General features: G+C 44.2%; 1 protein-coding gene across 1 annotated transcript in view; it reads left to right on the top strand.

Moving 5' to 3' along the window:
- The window catches only part of TCAIM (T cell activation inhibitor, mitochondrial), a 111957-nt gene extending 97418 nt beyond the window's left edge, over window positions 1–14539 (top strand). The window contains exons 8-10 of the mRNA XM_068101817.2: window positions 10939–11171; window positions 12432–12563; window positions 13808–14539. Coding sequence (XP_067957918.1) covers window positions 10939–11171; window positions 12432–12563; window positions 13808–14030 — 588 coding nt within the window. The 3' untranslated portion in view covers window positions 14031–14539. The remainder of the gene's footprint in view (window positions 1–10938; window positions 11172–12431; window positions 12564–13807) is intronic.
- Window positions 14540–21689: the final 7150 nt, after the last annotated feature.

The raw sequence follows: 21689 nt of genomic DNA, 5'->3' as shown, positions 1-21689 counted from the left end.
GGTTGGGGAGAGGGGAAGATGAGCCTAATTACTAATACTGGCAACGGTACTGGCCCTAAGGGCGGGGCTTCAATTGGGAGGCACAAATTAAAAGGCAAAATATCAGAAATTGAAGGCTTCTTTTTTTTTTTTTAAACGATTTATGTAACATCCGTTAAATCACATCACACGCAAATCATCAAAATCTAAACAGTATTTGTAGAATTTCAATAAAAGCCACATCACTGTTCATATCGGTAAATATGATTCCATCGTGTTTGGAAAAACTGGAAAATTGGAAAAATTGGAAAAAATTTGGGAAAACAATATAGGCTATTTTACTCCAGGGGAGCCCAGGATTACCCACCCAACATTTTGTTGCGATCAGTTCAGCCGTTTTTGCGGTACCTGGGAACAGACAGACAGACAGACAGACAGACATTTGGTGAATTATTATAGTAAGATAGTTTGATCGTGAAATCCGCTATGGTGCGAGATTTTTGTGCCACTTTGTAAAGTGTTTGTGCTTTCACCAAAATCAAAATGAGGCTCTCACTTGCTCTCATGGATAATCAGACTTTCTTCTGATGTGACAGGTGCGTTACAGGACTGGAGCATTTATAAACAACATACAGAAATACATTTTAGTGGAGCAGAGTTCATACACGGGGTATGAGTGAAGGTCAGAGAGAACAGTTTGCAAATGTTTCCACCAGGGTGGGATCACTTTATTTATTTATTTTATATACATGATAGAGGCTTGTGGAAGAACTAGCAGAATGGAAAGGGTGAAATGCCAACAGCAGAGTATAGGTGAGAGTGAGAGACAACAAGGGGAGAGGGAGAAGGACACATGGGGGTAAACAAGCTACACACAAGATGAATGAAACACAGCAAGAAGAGGAAGGGGGAAAATGGGGATGAAACATTTGGGGGTAGAAGAGATCACGAGTATGGATGCTGCACAACGTAAGTTAGTGCTGAACAGCTGTCTTGAAGCCCTGGAGGGAAGAATAGGACTGAACAGACTGGGGAAGTTGGTTCTACAGGTGAGCGAAAAGAGTAACAAATAAGTGGAGGTGAGCAGGGAGCCTGGATTTAGGGAGTCTAACAACAAGAACATGTGTACCCTGATGAAACCTGGGAGAGACAGCCAAGAGAGGTTAGAGTGTGCAGAACCAAAAAGGATGTGGTATAGAATACAGAGAGGCCACCAACCTGCCTTTGATGTGAGAGTAACAAACCTATACACTTGTCTTCGTCACGGGAGATCCCAATGATTTTGAGGGCCTTGCTTTCCACGGCATCAAGAAAGGCAAGGTGTGAATCAGGATCGTCAGCCCACAGAGGAGAGCAGTACTCAATCAAGCTGTGATTAAAGGCCTTCTATATTGTCAAAATGACTGTACTGTCTTTCCCTCGCGGTCCCACTGTACTGTCTTTCCCTCGCGGTCCCTCTGTGCTGTCTTTCCCTCACGGTCCCTCTGTACTGTCTTTCCCTCGCGGTCCCACTGTACTGTCTTTCCCTCGCGGTCCCTCTGTGCTGTCTTTCCCTCGTGGTCCCTCTGTGCTGTCTTTCCCTCGTCCCTCTGTGCTGTCTTTCCCTCGTGGTCCCCCTGTGCTGTCTTTCCCTCGTGGTCCCCCTGTGCTGTCTTTCCCTCGTGGTCCCCCTGTGCTGTCTTTCCCTCGTGGTCCCCCTGTGCTGTCTTTCCCTCGTGGTCCCCCTGTGCTGTCTTTCCCTCGTGGTCCCCCTGTGCTGTCTTTCCCTCGTGGTCCCCCTGTGCTGTCTTTCCCTCGTGGTCCCCCTGTGCTGTCTTTCCCTCGTGGTCCCCCTGTGCTGTCTTTCCCTCGTGGTCCCCCTGTGCTGGCTTTCCCTCGTGGTCCCCCTGTGCTGTCTTTCCCTCGTGGTCCCCCTGTGCTGTCTTTCCCCCGTGGTCCCCCTGTGCTGTCTTTCCCTCGTGGTCCCCCTGTGCTGTCTTTCCCTCGTGGTCCCCCTGTGCTGTCTTTCCCTCGTGGTCCCCCTGTGCTGTCTTTCCCTCGTGGTCCCCCTGTGCTGTCTTTCCCTCGTGGTCCCCCTGTGCTGTCTTTCCCTCGTGGTCCCCCTGTGCTGTCTTTCCCTCGTGGTCCCCCTGTGCTGTCTTTCCCTCGTGGTCCCCCTGTGCTGTCTTTCCCTCGTGGTCCCTCTGTGCTGTCTTTCCCTCGCGGTCCCACTGTACTGTCTTTCCCTCGCGGTTGTCAGCTCTTTCACGAGCCTCGATTCAGTATAAATAAAAAAAATTTAAAGTTCAGATTGGCCAAGGAAAGACCTTGCACGACGAAGGATATCCAGTTGGTGGCTGGCTTTGGAGGCCATCTTGGAAATATGGTCTGCCCAAGAACGATCAAGGCTTTTTTTTCTTCTTTTTTTTTATATACAAGATCGAGGCTCGTGAAAGAGCTGACATTAATCACACAAAAAGACAAACCGACACACAAAACACAAAAAACAAGGGGAGCGGCAGACAAGATGGGGAGAGAGGGGGAAGGACACAAACACAACATTTGAGAGCAGGGACATCGGGAGGACTTGGGGGGAGGTGGGAGAGGAATAAAACATATGAACACTGCAAGGACTCTGGGGTGAATTACCGGGGGTAGAAAAGATCAAGGTTTTCGATGGGGGAAGATAAGAGATGGTGGTGAACAGCTGTTTTAAAGACCTGGAGGGAGGAGTGGGATTGAAGGGAGTGGGGGAGTTTGTTCCAGAGGCGGGAGAAAAGGGGAATGGAAGAGTGAAGGTGAGCAGAGAGCCTAGACTTTGGCAGTTTAACCATAAGAGGGTTGCAGGCAGATCTTGTGCGACCTGAAGGAATATTGGGGGGGACAGAGCACAGAGAGAGCTGGGGGAGCAAGGCCGGAGAGGAGTCGGTAGAAGACAGAAAGACGACCAACCTGCCTGCGGTGAGTGAGTGAAAGGCCCTCGGAGTTGACTACATCGCAGGAGATTCCAATGATTCTGAAAGCTTTGGCCTCAACAGCGTGAAGCCGAGCAAGGTGTGAGGCAGGAGCACCAGCTCAGAGGGGGGAACAGTATTCCATTGAGCTGCGGATGAAAGCCTTGTATGTGGTGAGGAGCTCAGGTGTGCCAAGGAAGGACTTCGCACGACGGAGGATGCCCAGTCGGCGACTGGCTTTGGAGGCCAGCTTGGAAATGTGGTTTTCCCAAGAAAGATCATGGCAGATAGTGAGACCCAAAAGCTTGAGCGACAGAACTTCTTGGAGAGGATTGTTGAGAAAGTAGATGGGAGGGTTGTCCAGTCGGTCCTTTCGGAGAGACATTGTAAGAGTGTGAGATTTGTCAGGATTGAAAGACATGTTCCACTTGTTTGACCAGTCTGTGATTTTGTCCAGGTCTGCAGAGAGTGAGGAGGCTGCAGACTGCCGATCTGAGGGATGAGGAATGGAGCGGCAGATAGTGGAGTCATCAGCAAAGAGATAGAGAGGATTTTCCAGAGAGTCGGAGAGGTCATTGATGAAGACCAGAAATAGCACAGGGCCCAGAACACTACCTTGGGGAACTCCAGCCAGAACAGGAAGGGAAGATGAGAGAAATCCATTCAGGGCCACACGTTGCCTATGACCAGAGAGGAAATCCGCAAGCCATGAGTGGAGATTTCCCTGAATATCATAGTAGGTGAGTTTGTTGAGCAGAGCTGGGTGCCAGACCGTATCGAAGGCACGTGATATGTCAAGTGAGACAGCTCTGATTTCCTGTTTGGCATTGAGGACCTCCATCCATTGTTGAGACAGCAGAAGCAACATGTCCAGAGTAGAATGACCTGGTCTGAATCCAAATTGATGATCAGAGATCAAGCCATTGGAGAAGGGGAAGGATTTGATATCTGAAGCAATGATGGATTCCATGACTTTGCTGATAATTGGGAGCAGGCTGATTGGTCTGTAGTTGCAAGGATCTGTTTTTGCACCTTTTTTGTGTAAAGCGGTAATGTTTGCTGATTTCCAAGATGCTGGCAGATGACCTTGAGCAAAAGAGAGGGTGAAAAGAACAGAGAGAGGGTGAGATAGAGCGGCAGAGCAGGATTTTAGGACCTGAGGGCTGATGCCATCTGGTCCAGTTGCAGAATCAGAGTCGAGGTTTGATAAAAACTTCTCCACCTTGTCAGGAGAGAAGGACACAGAGTCCAGGAGCAGTTGGGTTCGACTGGGAAAGGTGGGAACAGAGAGAGATGGGTTTGGGACACAAGATTTTGAGGCAAACACAGAGTTGAGGCATTCGGCTTTGTCACGTGCGGTGTCAACTGTGTAGCCATTTGAGGTAAGGGAGGGGATGGAGGGGGAACAAACACCAGAAACGGATTTGACCAGACGCCACCAGGATTTGGAGGAAGGAGACAGGTTTGAGAGTTCAATCTTGAGTGTGGAGAGATAGTGCTTCCTGGCACTCCTGAGGGTAGAAACACACTTGTTTCGAGCTTGGTGGAAGGAACTGAGATTGCCTTCAGTTGGATTTGCCTTCCAAGACGCAAAGGCAAGTTGTTTCAGGGCAACTGCCTCACCACAAGATTCAGTGTACCATGGACGGGAGGAAGGGTAAGACAACTGAAGACGAGATGGGATAAATCTGTGCCTGAGAGAGAGCAGTTTGCTTTGGAAGAATTCCCAGGAAGAATTGATGTCAGAGGCATTAGAGATGGGAGACCAGTCCAGTTGATTGATGGCTGCTTGCAGACCGTGCCAGTCGGCCTGAGTGAAATGCCAGACTCGTCGGCGCTGAGGAGGCTCTCTGAGAATGGCCAGTGAGATGTCCACTTTAACAAGCACATGATCAGAAGAACCGATTGGAGCAGAAGAAGAGCAGCAGACATTTGCAGGGAAGTTAGTCATAACCAAGTCCAGAAGAGAAGATACTCCATTGACTGAGATCCGGGTCGGGAAATTGACAGATTGTGTCAGTCCCAATGAGTCGCAGAAGTCCTTTGCTGAGGTGCCATGGCTGGTGAGAGATGAACCCACACCCAGCCAGCTGGCATGATGACAGTTGAAGTCGCCACATATGAGGAAGAGAGAGTTTGGATGAGTTGATAGAAGTTGGTCCATGTTGTCCGACAGAGAAATGTAAATGGAGTCATCACTGTTTGGAGGACGGTACAGAACACATATGAACAAAAGGTGGGAGCGGAGAGGAAGCCGTAGCCAGAGGTACTCCTGTGGGTGGGGTGGAGAGAGGGCAGTGCAGGGAGAGTGAGGAAGAGAGTTTTTGATAAAGATAGCCACCCCACCACCAGGACGAGGATCAGGTCTATCGTACCGGAGGAGGGAGTAACCAGGAAGAGATATTAAGGAATCGGAGACATCTTGAAGGAGGAAAGTTTCTGTTAAGCAGATCAAGTCTGGATTTTCAGAAGCAACCTGAATGGAGAGATCAATCAGGTTTGAGCGAAGGCCCCGGATGTTTGAGGTCCATACCGTTAGTGAGGAGAGAGGGGGAGCATCGGGTAGAAGGCTAAAGGTGAGGCCCACAAGTTTGAGTGACTTAAGCTCTTCAAAGTGGTTTGGTTAGGAAGTATATGAGAGGGTTTACCTGACGCTCCTTTCGGAGAGACAAGGTGAGTGTGTGGGATTTGCTGGGTTTGAAAGACGTGTTCCAAGAGTTGGACCAGCTCCTGATTCTTTCAGGGTCTATAAAGAGGGAATAAGCTGTTGCCTGCCTGTCTGACAGATTATAAATGACTAGCGGGGTCACCCGTGGGAATCCCACGGGTGACCCCGCAAGTTTGCATTGACGTTCGTCGATGGACTCGTTCGCCCCTCTCATTCGTTTTCTTGCTGCATCCTGTTCAAGTCTGCGTTCTTCATCGATCGTCTCATTCATTTTGGAAATAGAAGTTTCCACGCAGCGCATGAATTGTCACGATCCTCAAGAGGAATTTGTCTCGTAATCATCAAATGATAAATGGCAAGTAAATTATATTGTGGAAAATTAAAGATTTCAAATAAACCTATTTAAAGTGTATTCGCACATAACTAATTTTAAAAAACGAAGAAATATCTCTCGGTAATTTCCTGAAACATATTTTACTTCCGGCTAATAATGTTGAATTAAATAAAAACGAAGAAATATATGTCGGCATCATTGTTGACGTTTTTGTGACGACTGTCATCAAACGAAAAAGTAATATATCTTAACGGAAAAGCAAAAGCGAATTTTTAATATATATCGACACGTTGCCGTCGGTGTCATGTTGGGCGGTGTATGATACACCATGACGCGATTTTTAAAAATATATCTCTGCATTTTCCCGCGTGTGTGGAATGTTCTCAATTATTGCTGACACCGAGTCCAAAACCATCGATAAAAATGAAATCATATGGTGAGTTAGATTGGAGATAAAGGCGTGAGAGAGACTCAATGGCCTTGAAGTTGAAGTTACAGGCGTTTGAGAATTCATTTCGTTCTATAAACGGCAACTTTCATTGGATTTCCTTCCCGTTTTTTTTCAACCGAGTCGAAAACTATGTTAGCGACTGTGAAAAATGAAATGATATATCGAATTTTTAATATGTATCGACACGTTGCCGTCGGTGTCATGTTAGGCGGTGTATGATACACCATGACGCGATTTTAAAAAATATATCTGCATTTTCCCGCGTGTGTGGAATGTTCTCAATTATTGCTGACACCGACTCTAAAACCATCGATAAAAATGAAATCATATGGTGAGTTAGATTGGAGATAAAGGCGTGAGAGAGACTCAATGGCCTTGAAGTTACAGGCATTTGAGAATTCATTTCGTTCTATAAACGGCAACTTTCATCGGATTTTCTTCTCGTTTTTTTTCAACCGAGTCTAAAACTATGTTAGCGACTGTGAAAAATGAAATGATATATCGAATTTAAAATAGATATCGACACATTGCCGTCGGTGTCATGTTGGGCGGTGTATGATACACCATGACGCGATTTTAAAAAATATATCTCTGCATTTTCCCGCGTGTGTGGAATGTTTGTGGAAAATTAAAGATTTCAAATAAACCTATTTAAAGTGTATGCGCACATAACTAATAAAAAAAACGAAGAAATATCTCTCGGTAATTTCCTGAAACATATTTTACTTCCGGCTAATATGTTGAATGAAATAAAAACGAAGAAATATGTGTCGGCATCATTGTTGACGTTTTTGTGACGACTATCATCAAACGAAATAGTAATATATCATAACGGAAAAGCAAAAGCGAATTTTTAATATATATCGACACATTGCCGGCGGTGTCATGTTGGGCGGTGTATGATACACCATGACGCGATTTTAAAAAATATATCTCTGCATTTTCCCGCGTGTGTGGATTGTTCTCAATTATTGCTGACACCGAGTCTAAAAGTAAAACCATCGATAAAAATGAAATCATATGGTGAGTTAGATTGGAGATAAAGGCGTGAGAGAGACTCAATGGCCTTGAAGTTACAGGCCTTTGAGAATTCATTTCGTTCTATAAACGGCAACTTTCATCGGATTTTCTTCCCGTTTTTTTTCAACCGAGTCTAAAACTATGTTAGCGACTGTGAAAAATGAAATGATTTATCGAATTTGATTTGAAATAAAACTGGGGGAGAGCAAGACACCACGGGCCTACAAAACAGGACTCAAAGCTATGCGAGTTAATAAAATGGTGGATATTTGTTTATAGCCACTCCCAGAATGGGTGGAGCTATGGGTGGAGCTACTCTGCAAACCGAGTAAGCCACACCCCGGACAGACACCCAACAGATAGACAGACAGACAGACAGACAGAATCATCTACGGCTATTATAATATAGATATTGCACAGGGTGGAATCTTTAGCACAAAGAAAGGCAGGATTTTCCATTGAATCAGAAAGACCAGTGATGAAGATGAACAAGACTGGGCCCAAGACACTGCTTTGGGGCATTCCAGCCTTGACAGATAGAGGAGGTGAGAGGATCCCGTGAAGAGCCACACATTGTATACAAAGGTGGAGAAGGTCAGTGATCTATGAGAGGAGGTGGCCTTGGATGCCATAAGCAGCATTTGGAGAACAAGGCGGGGTGCCAGACTGTACAAAGTGCTTGAGATGTATTCAGAGAGATGGTCCTGATCTCCTGCCAGAGATTGAGAGCTTCCATCCATTGCTGCGAGAGTAGAAGCAGAATTATCGATTCTGAAACCGAACTGATGATCTGAGATGACGCCATTGGACAAAAGGAAGGATTTGATGTCAGTGGCAAAATGGATTAAATTTAAAACAAGTACAAAAAGTTTTAATTAAAACAAAAGCCGTGTCGATGTTACACAATGCCTAGATGCAGCTGTGCCTATAACGTCGATGTTATAGGCACAGGACATTCCGATTGATTCGATTACTTGATGTTATTTTTATGCAAAGTGAAAATATATCTCGGCAATTTCCCATGTGTGGCGACGAATTTTTAATATATCTCGGCATTTTCCCGTCTGTTATTTCAGGCGGTGTATGACTGACCATGCCGCGATTTAAAAAATATATATCTCGGCAATTTCCCGTGTGTGGCGACACGTGAACGAAGCTATGCTCCTCTCTCCACATTATTGTGACGACGTATAAATTAAATATTTCATCGTGACGATTGTCATCAAATGGACGAATTTTTAATATATCTCGGCATTTTCCCGTCTATTATTTCGGGCGGTGTATGACTGACCATGCCGCGATTTAAACAAAGTATATATATCTCGGCATTTTCCCGTCTCTTATTTCGGGCGGTGTATGACTGACCATGCCGCGATTTAAAAAAAATATATCTCAATGGACTTGAAGTTACAGGCCTTTGAGAATTCATTTCGTTCTATAAAGGGCAACTTTCATCGGATTTTCTTCCCGTTTTTTTTCAACCGAGTCTAAAACTATGTTAGCGACTGTGAAAAATGAAATGATATATCGAATTTGATTTGAAATAAAACTGTGTGAGAGAGGAAGACACCACGGGCCTACAAAACAGGCCTCAAAGCTATGCGAGTTAATAAAATGGTGGATATTTGTTTATATGAAGGCTCTCCCAGAATGGGTGGAGCTATGGTTCCCAGAATGGGTGGAGCTTTGAGGTTTTGTCTTCTCTGCAAGAACAAGAAGAAGAACAACAACAACAACAGCAGAGGGCACTCGATGAGCAGCATCTGCGACACGGCTAAAAAAAAAATTCTGTCACCAATCTACACAAAATACCACCAACAAAATGAAAACATGTTTACAAATTTATTGAAAATGAAATACAGAAATATCTAACTTGCATAAGTATTCACCCTGTGAGTCAATACTTCATAGAAGCACCTTTGGCAGCGAGTACAGCTTCAAGTCTTCTTAGGTATGTCTGTATCAGCTTTGCACATCTGGATTTGGGGAGTTTCTCCCATTCTTCCTTGCAGATTTGCTCAATCTCTCATGTTGGATGGGGAGCGTTGGTGAACAGCAATTTTCAAATCTTTCCACAGATTCTCAATGGGATTCAGGTCTTGGCTTTGGCTGGGCCACTCAAGGACTTTCACATTCTTGTTCTGAAGCCATTCCAGTGTTGCTTTAGCTGTATGATTGGGGTCATTGTCCTGTTGGAATGTAAATCTTCGCCGCAGTCTAAGGTCATTTACACTCTGAAGCAGGTTCTCCTCAAGGATTTACCTGTATTTGGCTCCATTCATTGTTCCCTCTCTCCTTATGAGACTTCCAGTCCCTGCTGCTGAAAAGTATCCCCATAGCATATGGCTATGGGGATATGCTGCCACCATCATGCTTCATGGTAGGGATGATGGTGTCAGATGGATGAGCTGTGCTCTGTTTCTGTCAGATGTAACACTTTGCATTCAGGCTAGAATTTTCAATTTTCGTCTGATCAGAGCACAGTATCTTTTGCCTCATGCTCCCAGAGTATTTGACACACCTTTTTGCAAACTCTAGGCATGCTGTCATGTGCGTTTTTCTCAGGAGTGGCTTGTCTGGCCACTCTATCATAAAGCCCAGATCGGTGGAGTGTTACAGTGATGGTTGTCCTTCTGGAAGTTTCTCCCATCTCCACACAGGATCTCTGGAGCTCAGCCAGAGTGACCATCGGGTTCTTGGTCACCTCTCTTACCAAGGCCCTTCTCCCCCGATTGCTCAGTTTGGCCGGGCGGCCATCTCTAGGAAGAGTCCTGGTTGTTCCAAACTTCTTCCATTTAAGAATTATGGAGGCCACTGTGCTCTTGGGAACCCTCAATGTAGCAGAGATTTTTTTGTAGGCTTCCCCAGATCTGTGCCTCGACACAATCCTGTCTCTGAGCTCTGCAGGCAGTTCCTTCGACCTCATGGCTTGGTTTTTGCTCTGATATGCATTGTCAGCTGTGAGACCTTATATAGACAGGTGTGTGCCTTTCCAAATCATGTCCAATCAATTGAATTTACCACAGGTGGACTCCAATCAAGGTGTAGAAATATCTCAAAGATGATCAAGAAAAATGGGAGGCACCTGAGATAAATTTCAAGTGTCATAGCAAAGGGTATGAATACTTATGTCAATGTGATATTTCAGTTTTTTCTTTTTAATAAATTTGTAAAACTTTCTAAAATCCTGTTTTCTCTTTGTCATTATGGGGTATTGAGTGTAGATTGATGAGGGAAAAAATGAATTTAAACGATTTCAGCATAAGGCTGCAACATAACAAAATGTGAAAAAAGTGAAGGGGTCTGAATACTTTCTGAATGCACTGTACATACATACATACATACATACATACATACATACATACATACATAACCCTTATACGTTTGCTCCATTATAATGAGATTTTATCCTAACTGGATATTAAATATGCCAATTACGGATTGATATTGTCCTGCACATTGTGGCCTGGGATAATCCTTGGTGCAAATGGAGCATTTGTCGAGGGTTTTAATCCTGATCTGGCTGTTTTGAGAACAGAGACTCGTGTTCCAGGTTATGGAAGAACGTGGACGCTGCAAACCCGCTCTGACTCAGCTCCAGCAAGCGGAAGGTCGTCTCGCTTTGCAGTTGGGAGGCCTTCAATTGACGGTGCTCGAGCCAGAGTGCCACGTCGTGCCGCTGGGCGAGCATTTCCGGCGCATACAACTCTTGCAAAGGCGCGTTTTGTCTGGCCGACTGCTTTTTCACCCGGGCTCACTCAGGGATCTGTTGATGATTCTTGGAGGGTAAGTGAATCAATTGTGGAACGTTCCTTGGTGCTGCAATTGTTTTGGCGACATTTTCATCTGTTGTGTAATGCGACCTGTGGTGCCACCTCCTGTGCTGCATTTGAAAAGCTGCGCACGCAGGCAAAGCTCAACATTTAACCGGAAGAAGAGCACGATACCAAACGAGATACATTTTGACGGTATGACTAAAACATGGCATCGCAGTTTGTTTAACAGTGCGTCAACATACCACCTCAGGATTATCACAAAATTGAACAAACCATATCTTCGTTGTAACAGTAGCCTATACTGAAAGTCTTTGAATAAAGGTGGAAGTGCAAGGTGATCATTTAATTAAAGAAAAACCTCCATTTAGGAATGGTGACCTAAAACTAGCGTTTGATAGTAAACTTCAAAGGTCCAAAATAAACATTGATGAAATTTCATACTCTGTGGACTTGATGACTTAATTCGTTACAGTTGGAGCATCCGCTCGGAGTCGAGGAGGTTGGCAGTTCAAACACCGGCCAAGTCTTTATTTATATCAGACTGTAAAAATGGTGCGTGTTGCTTCCTTGCTTGATGTTCAACATTTTAAAAGTATAGAGCGTGGACAAAGCGTCATAGGTTGGCAATCATTGCACAGGCTTGATGGGGCGAATGGTTTCTTTCTGTATTGAAGTTCCATGGAAGGGAAGTAATCTATTATATATTGTGAACCGTGGTGTCTGCTTGTGCGTTCGTCTGTCTCCAGTTTACAGCAGCCGCTTCAGTGTTTGAAAAGCTGGCCACGCAGGCAAAGCTCAACATTCCCTTTTGAAATGACAGGAGAACAGGCCAAATTTTATTTCGCAAGCAATAGTTTGCCCTCTTTTCTTTTTGAGACAAATCCAACCTCTGCCACCCGATGTTGCACCACCATAAGTTAGTTCAAAGCTTTGCCTCTGAGTGAAACCAAGAGTGCAACACAATTGACCTTTTTTAAAATTCATGAAATAATTTAAATTGATAGATTAACTTAAACCTTTCCCCATCACTGGGGATGGAGACTTTGCTTGCTTTGTGATGGGTACTTTTGCTTGTAACAATATGGTTGTCGTTGTATTCGTCATGGAGTTTACGCACCTGTATCACAAAACTGTCTGATGTGTTTTTTTTCAATGATATTTTTTTTCTGAATGTTCGGTTGTGATCGACCGGTGGCATGAGGAAGCTATCTGGTATGCACTGTTGGCACGATGGTGAAATGCTACTCAAACTCGTATCTCTGGCACGCAGGGCAGATTCCAAGCTGCGACTGCTGGATGGGGGAGTGTTTGAAGTTCCAGCGTTGTGTCAGGCGGGCTCGCTGCAGCAGTTCTTGCTCAAAAATGCTGGTGAAGCTCAACGCAGTCTGCTTGAGCAGCACACGTAAGGAACCTGCTCGGTCTTCAATTTTTATCCGGGTGACGTGCCACGACTCCGGAAACGCAGAGCGATGTCACGTGTGGCGGCCATTAAATTTGCTTCCTCTTGGGTGGTGCTTATTGATTACAAATGAATCGAGTTAGTTGGACCAATCATAATTGGAACCCATTTAACATGAACACGCAACTTGCCCCTCTTAAATATTACCCAAATATGAGGGACCAAGTTCATCCCTAACTGCATCCTGTTTCTCGTTCAATCAAACCTCACCGTTTTGGGGGGGATTTTGGTATCCCATCTTTGGGATGAAATATTTTCCCGATAAATCCAAGTAACATGGGTTTCCATGTAAATCTTTTGTGATGGTTTAATGAACGGCTTTTTGTGCTTCCGCAGTCGAAGGCCGGAAGCTTTTTGTTCGGCTGTCCGTGCCTCCGTTTTTTTTTGTTGTTGTTACTACGATAACTTGCGAACAACTGAAGAGATTTCGACCAAACTTGGAAAAAGAATGGACTGCAATACCAAAATGAATTGATTAGATTTTGGGTTCAAAAGACCGGTGGTCACCTGACCTTTGATTGAAAATCGTTGTTACCGTCACAACTCGGGAACTATTGAAGACATTTCAACAAAATTTAGCACAAGTGTGGACTGTGATACAAAGGCAAAACGATTCCATTTTGTGTTCAACAGGTCAAAGGTCAGGTGCCCTTTTAAAATCATTTGGCTGACCATAACTGGAGTTTGAAACATCATGTGCTGTGTCTGTTCCACGTATCTCTCTCTCCTCTCTCTCGTGCTCTCCCTCACATGACCTTTAATTTATACAAACATAACAGTGGGTTGATATTTAACATGGTGGAAGCATATATATCGACGCATTTGCGTCGGATTGTATTCTCTATTTTTCAGAAAGTGTTTAGTGTTTCAAAGCCTGCAGGTGTTCCCATCTTAGCCCTCGGTTTATAAACCAGGAAACCCAGGCTCAACTCCCATGTGTGTTTGTCTATCACCAACGAATGTCTTTGCGATTTCATGTAAAGCATACTGATATCGAACGTCTTTGTCCTGGATGTGATTTATGCACAATCTCCTAGATGAGCCTGAGATTGCAGATTAAAAAATTCGAGATGCAAACACATTTCGGCCTAAAAAGCTAGGATTTTCAAATGTCTCGTGTTTAAACAGTGAAAACTGTGAGGGCTTACTTTGGGACATTCACGGTGTTGTCAAATTGTGTACTCCAGGTTGAGAGAAGAAGCAAGGAGACTGCAGACAGCTTGTGTCCATCAGCTGGATATATGGAGGATAGACACGGAGGTAGGACTGCCTCTGGATAGGCTTGTAGATTGTTACCGGCGACTCCTCTCTGCTGACCTGAACTTGCGTGGATTGTACCTGCGGTTGTCCCGCATCTACTCGGTGTCCCCGGATGGAGAAATGAGTATTCCTTGGAACTGGAAGCTTTAAGAGGGAGTTGAGAAGCACGTAGCTATGCTATGAGCAGAGATATTTTTGAAATTCCATTACTGTAGGCCTGTACAATTTTGTGAACAAGATGTTTTCTACATTGTGTAAATACTTGTTGTGAATGTTTTATTTTTGTACATCAAACAGTTCTGTCGAAACAACCAACACAAGGTATCACATAAGAATGAGCACCTTCCCTGAAGAGGAAACAAAAAGTGAAACCATTCGGTTGAGATTGAAGTCGATTCGCTTGAATTTGAGTGGTCCTCACATCCTCCTGCTTTTTCTCATGAAATGGCATCTTTTGTGACCGATGTTACATGCAATTTTGCAGGTTTTGGGAGCAGTGTTACTCAGACGTGCCATGAAATCCATTTTTAACCACTAAACTTCCAAAAGTCTTTCTGAACAGGTTTTTCCTCCACCGTGTTAAAAACACCGTTGTTTGGTCATTTACCATGATTAACTTTGGTCCCTTTAAATGCCAATAAAAATAACATATTGTAGAATGTGGTGGTGGCCTAGTCCTGAAGACTATGTACTACTGTGTTCAAAAAGTATCAGACCTTTATTTTTCGTGCGTAAAAAAAAAAAGAAGCTAGGGAGGTGTTGATTGGTGCATGTATGTAGGCGATCCTAATGCACACGCGTGAATTTTTTCACACCTGCAGAAGCTGTCATTCGACGGCAGACCGCCGATGAGAAGAAATGTAAGTGAGCGCCGTCGGATTTTCGTTTTTGACAAAATGACGGAAAAACTTGAACAACGCTACTGCATCAAATTTTGTGTAAAGCTTGGCGATTCCCAAGTGGAAACGATCCGCAAGATTCAACACCGTTCATTCCATTATGAAGGAGGATTTGGGCTTCAGGAAAATCTCAGCGAAGTTCGTACCAAAGCTGCTAACGATTGAGCAGAAGCAACTCCGTTTGGAGATCGCACAGGACATGCTGGAGACTGTGAACAGCAATCCCAGCTTCCTCAACACAGTGATCACTGGCGATGAGTCCTGGGTTTATGGGTACGACCCAGAAACCAAGTTGCAGTTTTGATGCAAGTTTGATGAAACACAAAATTTGATGCAGTAGCGTTGTTCAAGTTTTTCCGTCATTTTGTCAAAAACGAAAATCCGACGGCACTCACTTACATTTCCTCACTCATCGGCGGTCTGCCGTCGAATGACAGCTTCTGCAGGTGGGAAAAAATTAACGCGTGTGCATTAGGATCGCCTACATACGTGCACCAATCAACGCCTCCCTAGCTTCTTTTTTTACGCACGAAAAATAAAGGTCGGATACTTTTTGAACACACTACGTATGTATTGTGATCCGAGCCGTATTACGAATTTTGAATGGGAAGGTTCTAGAAGCTAGCCTTGGTGGCGTAACGGTTAGAATGTCTGCTCTGAATCTGGAGGTGGGTGGGGGGTTGGGGGGGGGGGGGAAGGGTCGGCTGTTTAAAACCCGGTTGTCATACCAAATCCTTCAAAAATGGTACATACTGCTTCGTTACCTTTGAGAGGTTAGAGCATGGACAAACAACCATAGCACAGGCCTGATGGGCCTAAAGGCCTCCTGTGTTGAAGATCCTTGCAATGGATAATGTGTATTATTATCCCTGCACTTTTTGGTTAAAAAAAAAAAAAACGGGTGGGGGGTTGGGGTGGGGGGGGGGGGGAATATATCTCGGCTCCGTCCGTCCGTCCGTCACGCTATCTCTTCCTAAACAGTTGTGAAGAAATTCACCAAAAACTTGGTAATTCTAATTACCACAGGGCAAGAAGATGCAAGAGCAGTGTCATTTTTGGACCCACCTCTTGGGGCGGGGTAAAAAGGTCAAATGCCGGAAAATGCATTTCCGTGCATATTTTCAAACGTTTATAAATGAAACTTTGTATGTGTAATCAACATTGTGGTGATGTGGAACTAATTAATTTAGCCTTGAATGACACTCAAAAATTAACGTCCAAACTTGTTCAGAAGACAATCAACTGATTTTTAATGAAACGTGGAGGACTTTGCTTATGTTACAAGGAAGATATACATCAAAGGAATACAGAAAACCACTTGGCACGAATCCAAATCCAAAACGAACACACACAACATTTCCGAAGCAAAATCCTGAAGCAGCCTTTCTTATACTTGTGAAGAAAAAGAGAATGGGGCTGGGCTGAGGGAGGAGAGAGAGAGGGGGGGGGGGGGGGGGGGGGACTTAGATCGGAGATGGGGGAACAAGATTGCAAGAGATTCAAGCATGATGAAGGCAATCTGATTTTGTCCATTCCTTTCATCTTGGGAGATTTGGGGTTACAGAAAGTACAATTCAGTTATTGTGAAGCATACAGTTATAACATAATACATTTCCCATTTTGTCTCAGAACATTCCCATAACCCACAGTTGTGTTGGCTTGAAAGAAAGTGTGCAATTCATTTGATTCCCCAGCCCAGTTCCTTGGCAACTATCTCTTCTCCAGTGGGAGGATGACTGCTTAATCTCATACAAATGTTAACACTTTTAATGTAACGTCAGAACTATACTATATATTTGTACAAACTTACTAATAATAAAAGTGTTTTATTCTATAGTTTAAACCTTTTGAGTATGCAGTTAAAGTTTTACGAAATCATAGACAGTCCTTTTGGAAAACAAAGTATGCTTTGTAATTTTAATTATCAGCTCACCAGGTGTGGAGCACGTCATACAACACGGATTTGGCCTCCACTTCTCCAAGATAAGAAAGTTTTCAAGAGTTACAAACGGTGGGAAACTTTCCCAAACTTATGAACTGATCCGAGTAGGCAGGTTGTTCCTAACAACCGTTTGCCTTTAGCCTAATTTATGACCTGTCAATGAAAAGCTCTGAGTAAATAGTTGCTGGGCTAGTAAGTTCTCTAGAACATAATTAAAGCTGATCACTACATGCATTAATGGAGCTCAAGCAAGCAATCAAAACAATTAAAACTTAAGTGTTTGCAACAACAGGTGGAGGCTCAAGAAAATCCATTTAATTACACAAATTACACAAATTAGTTTTCCCAATTTCAGCTTTGGTCTCTAGCATTCTCAGGTTTGGACTCCCGCATAACATTCGCGTTCGCATAACGTTCATTGTGACGATGTTATTTTCCCGGGTGTCGCACAAACGGCTGCACCGATCGAACTCGGTGACCTCGGACAAAGACCTTTTATAAGGACACGGGTTGAATCCCTGCTTCAGAGAATTCCATCCCCCTCGCTCCCCGCCATCACGGCCGTCTCTCCAACATACAATCCCACGAGATATGCAGAAAGGACGACCCAAAACCAATATAAACATCATTCGTATATAAACATCATTAAAAGTAAATAATGACCTCGGCCAAAGTTCAAACGACATTCAATCTCTACATGAGAGAATTCCACATAGCTATTTGGGCGGTGAATACGCTAACAGATCGCTGTCTCCATCGATCTTGCCGAGGCCGTAACAGCTATCGGCTCAAAATCCTTTTAACTGTTGATTTGATAGTTGTTACAATGAAGGAAACATTAACAATGTTGTTAAAAGTTTATTTTGTGATGAATTGGAGTTATGTTTTTTGGAATGAAAAAAGAGATGTCGAGTTCAAGTGAATGACGACATGCCATGATGGTTTCTACTTTCTGAACGTGAACTTCGCGGATCGCCATATGCAGATTCGCCATGGTCCCACGATCGATCTTTCTATGCGTGAACGTACCCGTTTGTTTGTGAACGGGTACGTTTTTCATGGAAGTCATTCACGAACTTGCTGTCCATGTCTGACGTGCGACTGAAGGTGCTACAGGAATGTGGAATTTATTGGTTTCATGCTTTAGCATTCGCCGTATCTGCATTGCCTGTTTGCTTCTGGCCTCTCACCCGTGCGTAGCATGGGTATCTCCCGAGTTTTAATAATACAGTATCCTGTATATCCTCGCTCTGCATCACCTACTGTCCCTTTCCACCATCATTCCCCTTCAATTTTGATCTGCCTCTTCTCTTCTTGCCAACTGGATTGATAAATCGAACCTGTCTGATCACATGCCCCAAACGGTACCTCCCATGCCCTTGCACTGTTTAACCCATTACACTGCCCACCTCCTGATATCCTCCTCAGTCTTCCGATCCTTCAGAAAGATACCCATCTGTCCCCCTAGTATCCACTTCTCCATCCTCTGCAGCAATCTTTCCTCTTCCTCTCAAGGCCTGTGCCTCTTCCATACAGAAGATCTGGTCCTATTTTGAAAATCTTTTATATACCTGGCTTCCTCATCATAACTGCATCTCAACCCCTGTTTCTGTCTGAGCATGATATCTGACAAAGTTATGGACAGATTCGGATGGAACTTGGTGGACAGGTTCGGTGTGTGATGAGGATGAATTGATTTGATTTTGTTGTAGATCTAAATCTGGATCCAGCGTATCAGTGGGACACAAAACGTACTGTTCAGCCTGTAGGAAGTATGCACTCTCCCGAGTGCCGTTCTAGTTATACGCTGTACCGCTTTGACAAGCCTCACTGTTAGTGAGATGGTATTAGTTTATATACGGTTCTTTTCCACCTTGAACTGAAACATCCTGAAGACCCTGTAACTGCCCCTCATTTAACAATTGTGTTCAGCCAAGAGGCCAGGACTGCATTTTTTTGGAAAAAAAATACAAATGAAAACTGGTCCAACTTCTTCTTGTCCGACTCTGAATGTAGCCTGGTCTTTTGTTTTCCCACACCAGTTCATCCCTTCCCACAGTGCACTGAAAATTGATCCTAAAACACATCACAAGGAAACTTGCTCTTCTTACACCTTTCCTTTTCTTACCAATGATAGCTACATAATTGAAACAAAAAGCCAAGGCACTTGTCTTTGGTCTCTGAACTGAACAAAAAGCCAAGGCACTTGTCTTTGGTCTCTGAACTTTGGTCTCTGAACTTTAACCTCCATTAAACCATATTCCCTTTCCAATGTGCTTCTTCAAAGCAGACATAACTTTCCTCAACACCTTATCTATACCTGGTCCCACAGTGACAGCTGTGATATTCTCACCTCACACTGCTCGAGTAGCTTCCGCTTTGTCTGATTTTGTCATTCATCTCAGCTCCTACTATCCGGTTAGAAACTGGCAAATGTTATTCCCAATGCTTACTGACTTCCTCTACTCAGCCAACAGGTGGCTCTCACCAAGATCATCTCTCCTTGTCAAGGTTGAAGTGCCCCCAAGGCATTGTTTTGGGTGCAGTCACATCACAAATGTTCAATAATAATCTGACTGGAAAATCCTCTATCACTTTGGTGATTATTCCACCCACTGCCATAACATCCCTTATTCTTCTGACACGTACCAACCTCTTCCCTCTGCAAAACTTGATACAACTAGATGGTATTCAGAGAATACTTACCCTGTGCAGTCAACTTGGTGCGAGCCAACTCTTGTTTTTGAATGTTTTTTTTTTCTTTGATCCAATATGGCTGCCAGACCACGTGAGCGATGACATCATAAATTTATATTTTCTTATATAATTGTTGCATAGATCATGCTCAATAAATTTCAAACTGATCAGACTAAGCATTGTCCCTGTCGAATTATGACGTCATAATTATGGCACCAATGACATCAGCGTTAACACCTATTCCCATATGGAGTTCTTTACAATGAGCCATTTAAAGACCGACTGGACAACCCTCCCATCCACTTTCTGAATAATCCTCTCCAAGAAGTTCTGTCACTCAAGCTTTTGGGTCTCACTATCTGCCATGATCTTTCCTGGGAAAACCACATTTCAAATCTGGCCTCCAAAGCCAGTCGCCGACTGGGCATCCTCCGTCGTGCGAAGTCCTTCCTTGGCACACCTGAGCTCCTCACCACGTACAAGGCTTTCATCCGCAGCTCAATGGAATACTGCTCTCCCCTCTGGGCTGGTGCTCCTGCCTCACACCCAGCTCGCCTTCGCGCTGTTGAAACCAAAGCATTCAGAATCATTGGAATCTCCCGCGATGAAGCTAACTCCAAGGGCCTTTCACTCACTCACCGCAGGCAGGTTGGTGGTCTTTCCGTCTTCTACCGACTCCTCTCCAGCCTTGCCCCCCCAGCTCTCTCTGGGCTCTGTCCCGCAAATATTCCTACAGGTCGCACAAGATCTGCCTGCAACCCTCTTTTGGTTAAACTGCCAAAATCAGGACTCTCTGCTCACCTTCACTCCTTCATTCCTCTTTTCTCCCGCCTCTGGAACAAACTCCCTCACTCTCTTCAATCCCACTCCACCCTCCAAGTCTTTAAAACAGCTGTTCACCACCATCTCTTATCTTCCCCCATCCAAAACCTTGATCTTTTCTACCCCCACTAATTTCACCCCAATTCCACTTTTTGAAATACCAACTTCTGTCCTGGAAGTCCTTGTGCTTTATACTTCTCCCTCCTCCCCCCCCCCCCTTCCCATGCCTCCTCCCCCCTCCACACATCTCCCTGCTCTCGGATGTTGTGTTTGTGTGCTTCCCCTTTTCTCCCCATCTTGTCTTCCGCTCCCTCTTTTTGTGTATTTTGTTTGTCTGGTCGATTTGTTTGTGAAGTAAATGTTAGCTCTTTCACGAACCTCGATTCAGTATACAAAACAAAAAATATATATATATATTTTGTTTTTCCATATAGCGGTTTTGAAGATAGAGGTGCAACATTTTTCGGTTTTTCCAAGATGGCCTTTACCGCTGAACTATGACTTCATAATTTATCATTAAAATATTCTACAGGAGGAGGTGCTCCTACGATGAAAATTGTCAATCGGTCCATGAATTGCAGAGAAAAAAAATTCATAATGATCAAATAAAGCGTTGTATTTGCCGAATTATGACCTCATTATTACGGTACTGATGACATCATTGTTGACATATCTTATTCCCCATGGGGTGTACTTGACAATGAGCCATGTTTCAATTTTTCCCATTAAGCGGTTTGGGAGATCGAGGTGTAACGTTTTTCCAAGATGGCGTCCATACCACGTGACCTACGACGTCATAATTATCAGCAAAAAAAAATCTACAGGCAGAGGCGCAAAAAAATCTACAGGCAGAGGTACAAAAAAATCTACAGGGAGAGGCGCTCATAAGGTAAAATTTCACGTCAATCGGACCAACAGTTGCCGCAAAAATGATTTTTTTTTAATGCAGACACTGCACACGTACGCACCCGATTGGTTAACACCGCTTTTTGCTTCGCGAGCGCAGGGTAATTACAAGCTGGTTAAACATTTGGAACATCTTCATCGACAAATTTCACATTCAATGGATCTCCAAAACGACCATCTGGTGAACCCTCCGATCTACTTTAACAATCCTCTTGAAATTCCTTCACTCAAACGTTTGGGTCTCATGATGAACCATCAATCTTGGGCAATCACATTTCTAAGCTGTCCTCCAAAGCCAGTCGCCGACTGGGCATCCTCCGTCATGCAAACTCTCCTTGGCACATCAGCTCTTATCCATCTACGAGGCCTTAATTCGCATCTTGGAGTATTAATCTCCCCTCTGTGCTGGTGCTCTTGCCTCACCTTGGTCAGCTCGATGCCATAAGCAACCAAGACCTTCAAGATCATTGGAAATCTCCCGTGATAAAGCTGCATCTCTGGGCCTCATTCAAATTTGAGACAGGTCACAGATTTGCCTCCACC

Source organism: Myxine glutinosa, chromosome 9 (genome assembly GCF_964187855.1).
Source record: "Myxine glutinosa chromosome 9, kmMyxGlut1.1, whole genome shotgun sequence".
In the NCBI taxonomy this organism is placed as follows: domain Eukaryota; kingdom Metazoa; phylum Chordata; class Myxini; order Myxiniformes; family Myxinidae; genus Myxine; species Myxine glutinosa.
The sequence above is the reverse complement of the archived record's forward strand: the minus strand, read 5'-3'. Positions and strand labels throughout refer to the sequence as shown.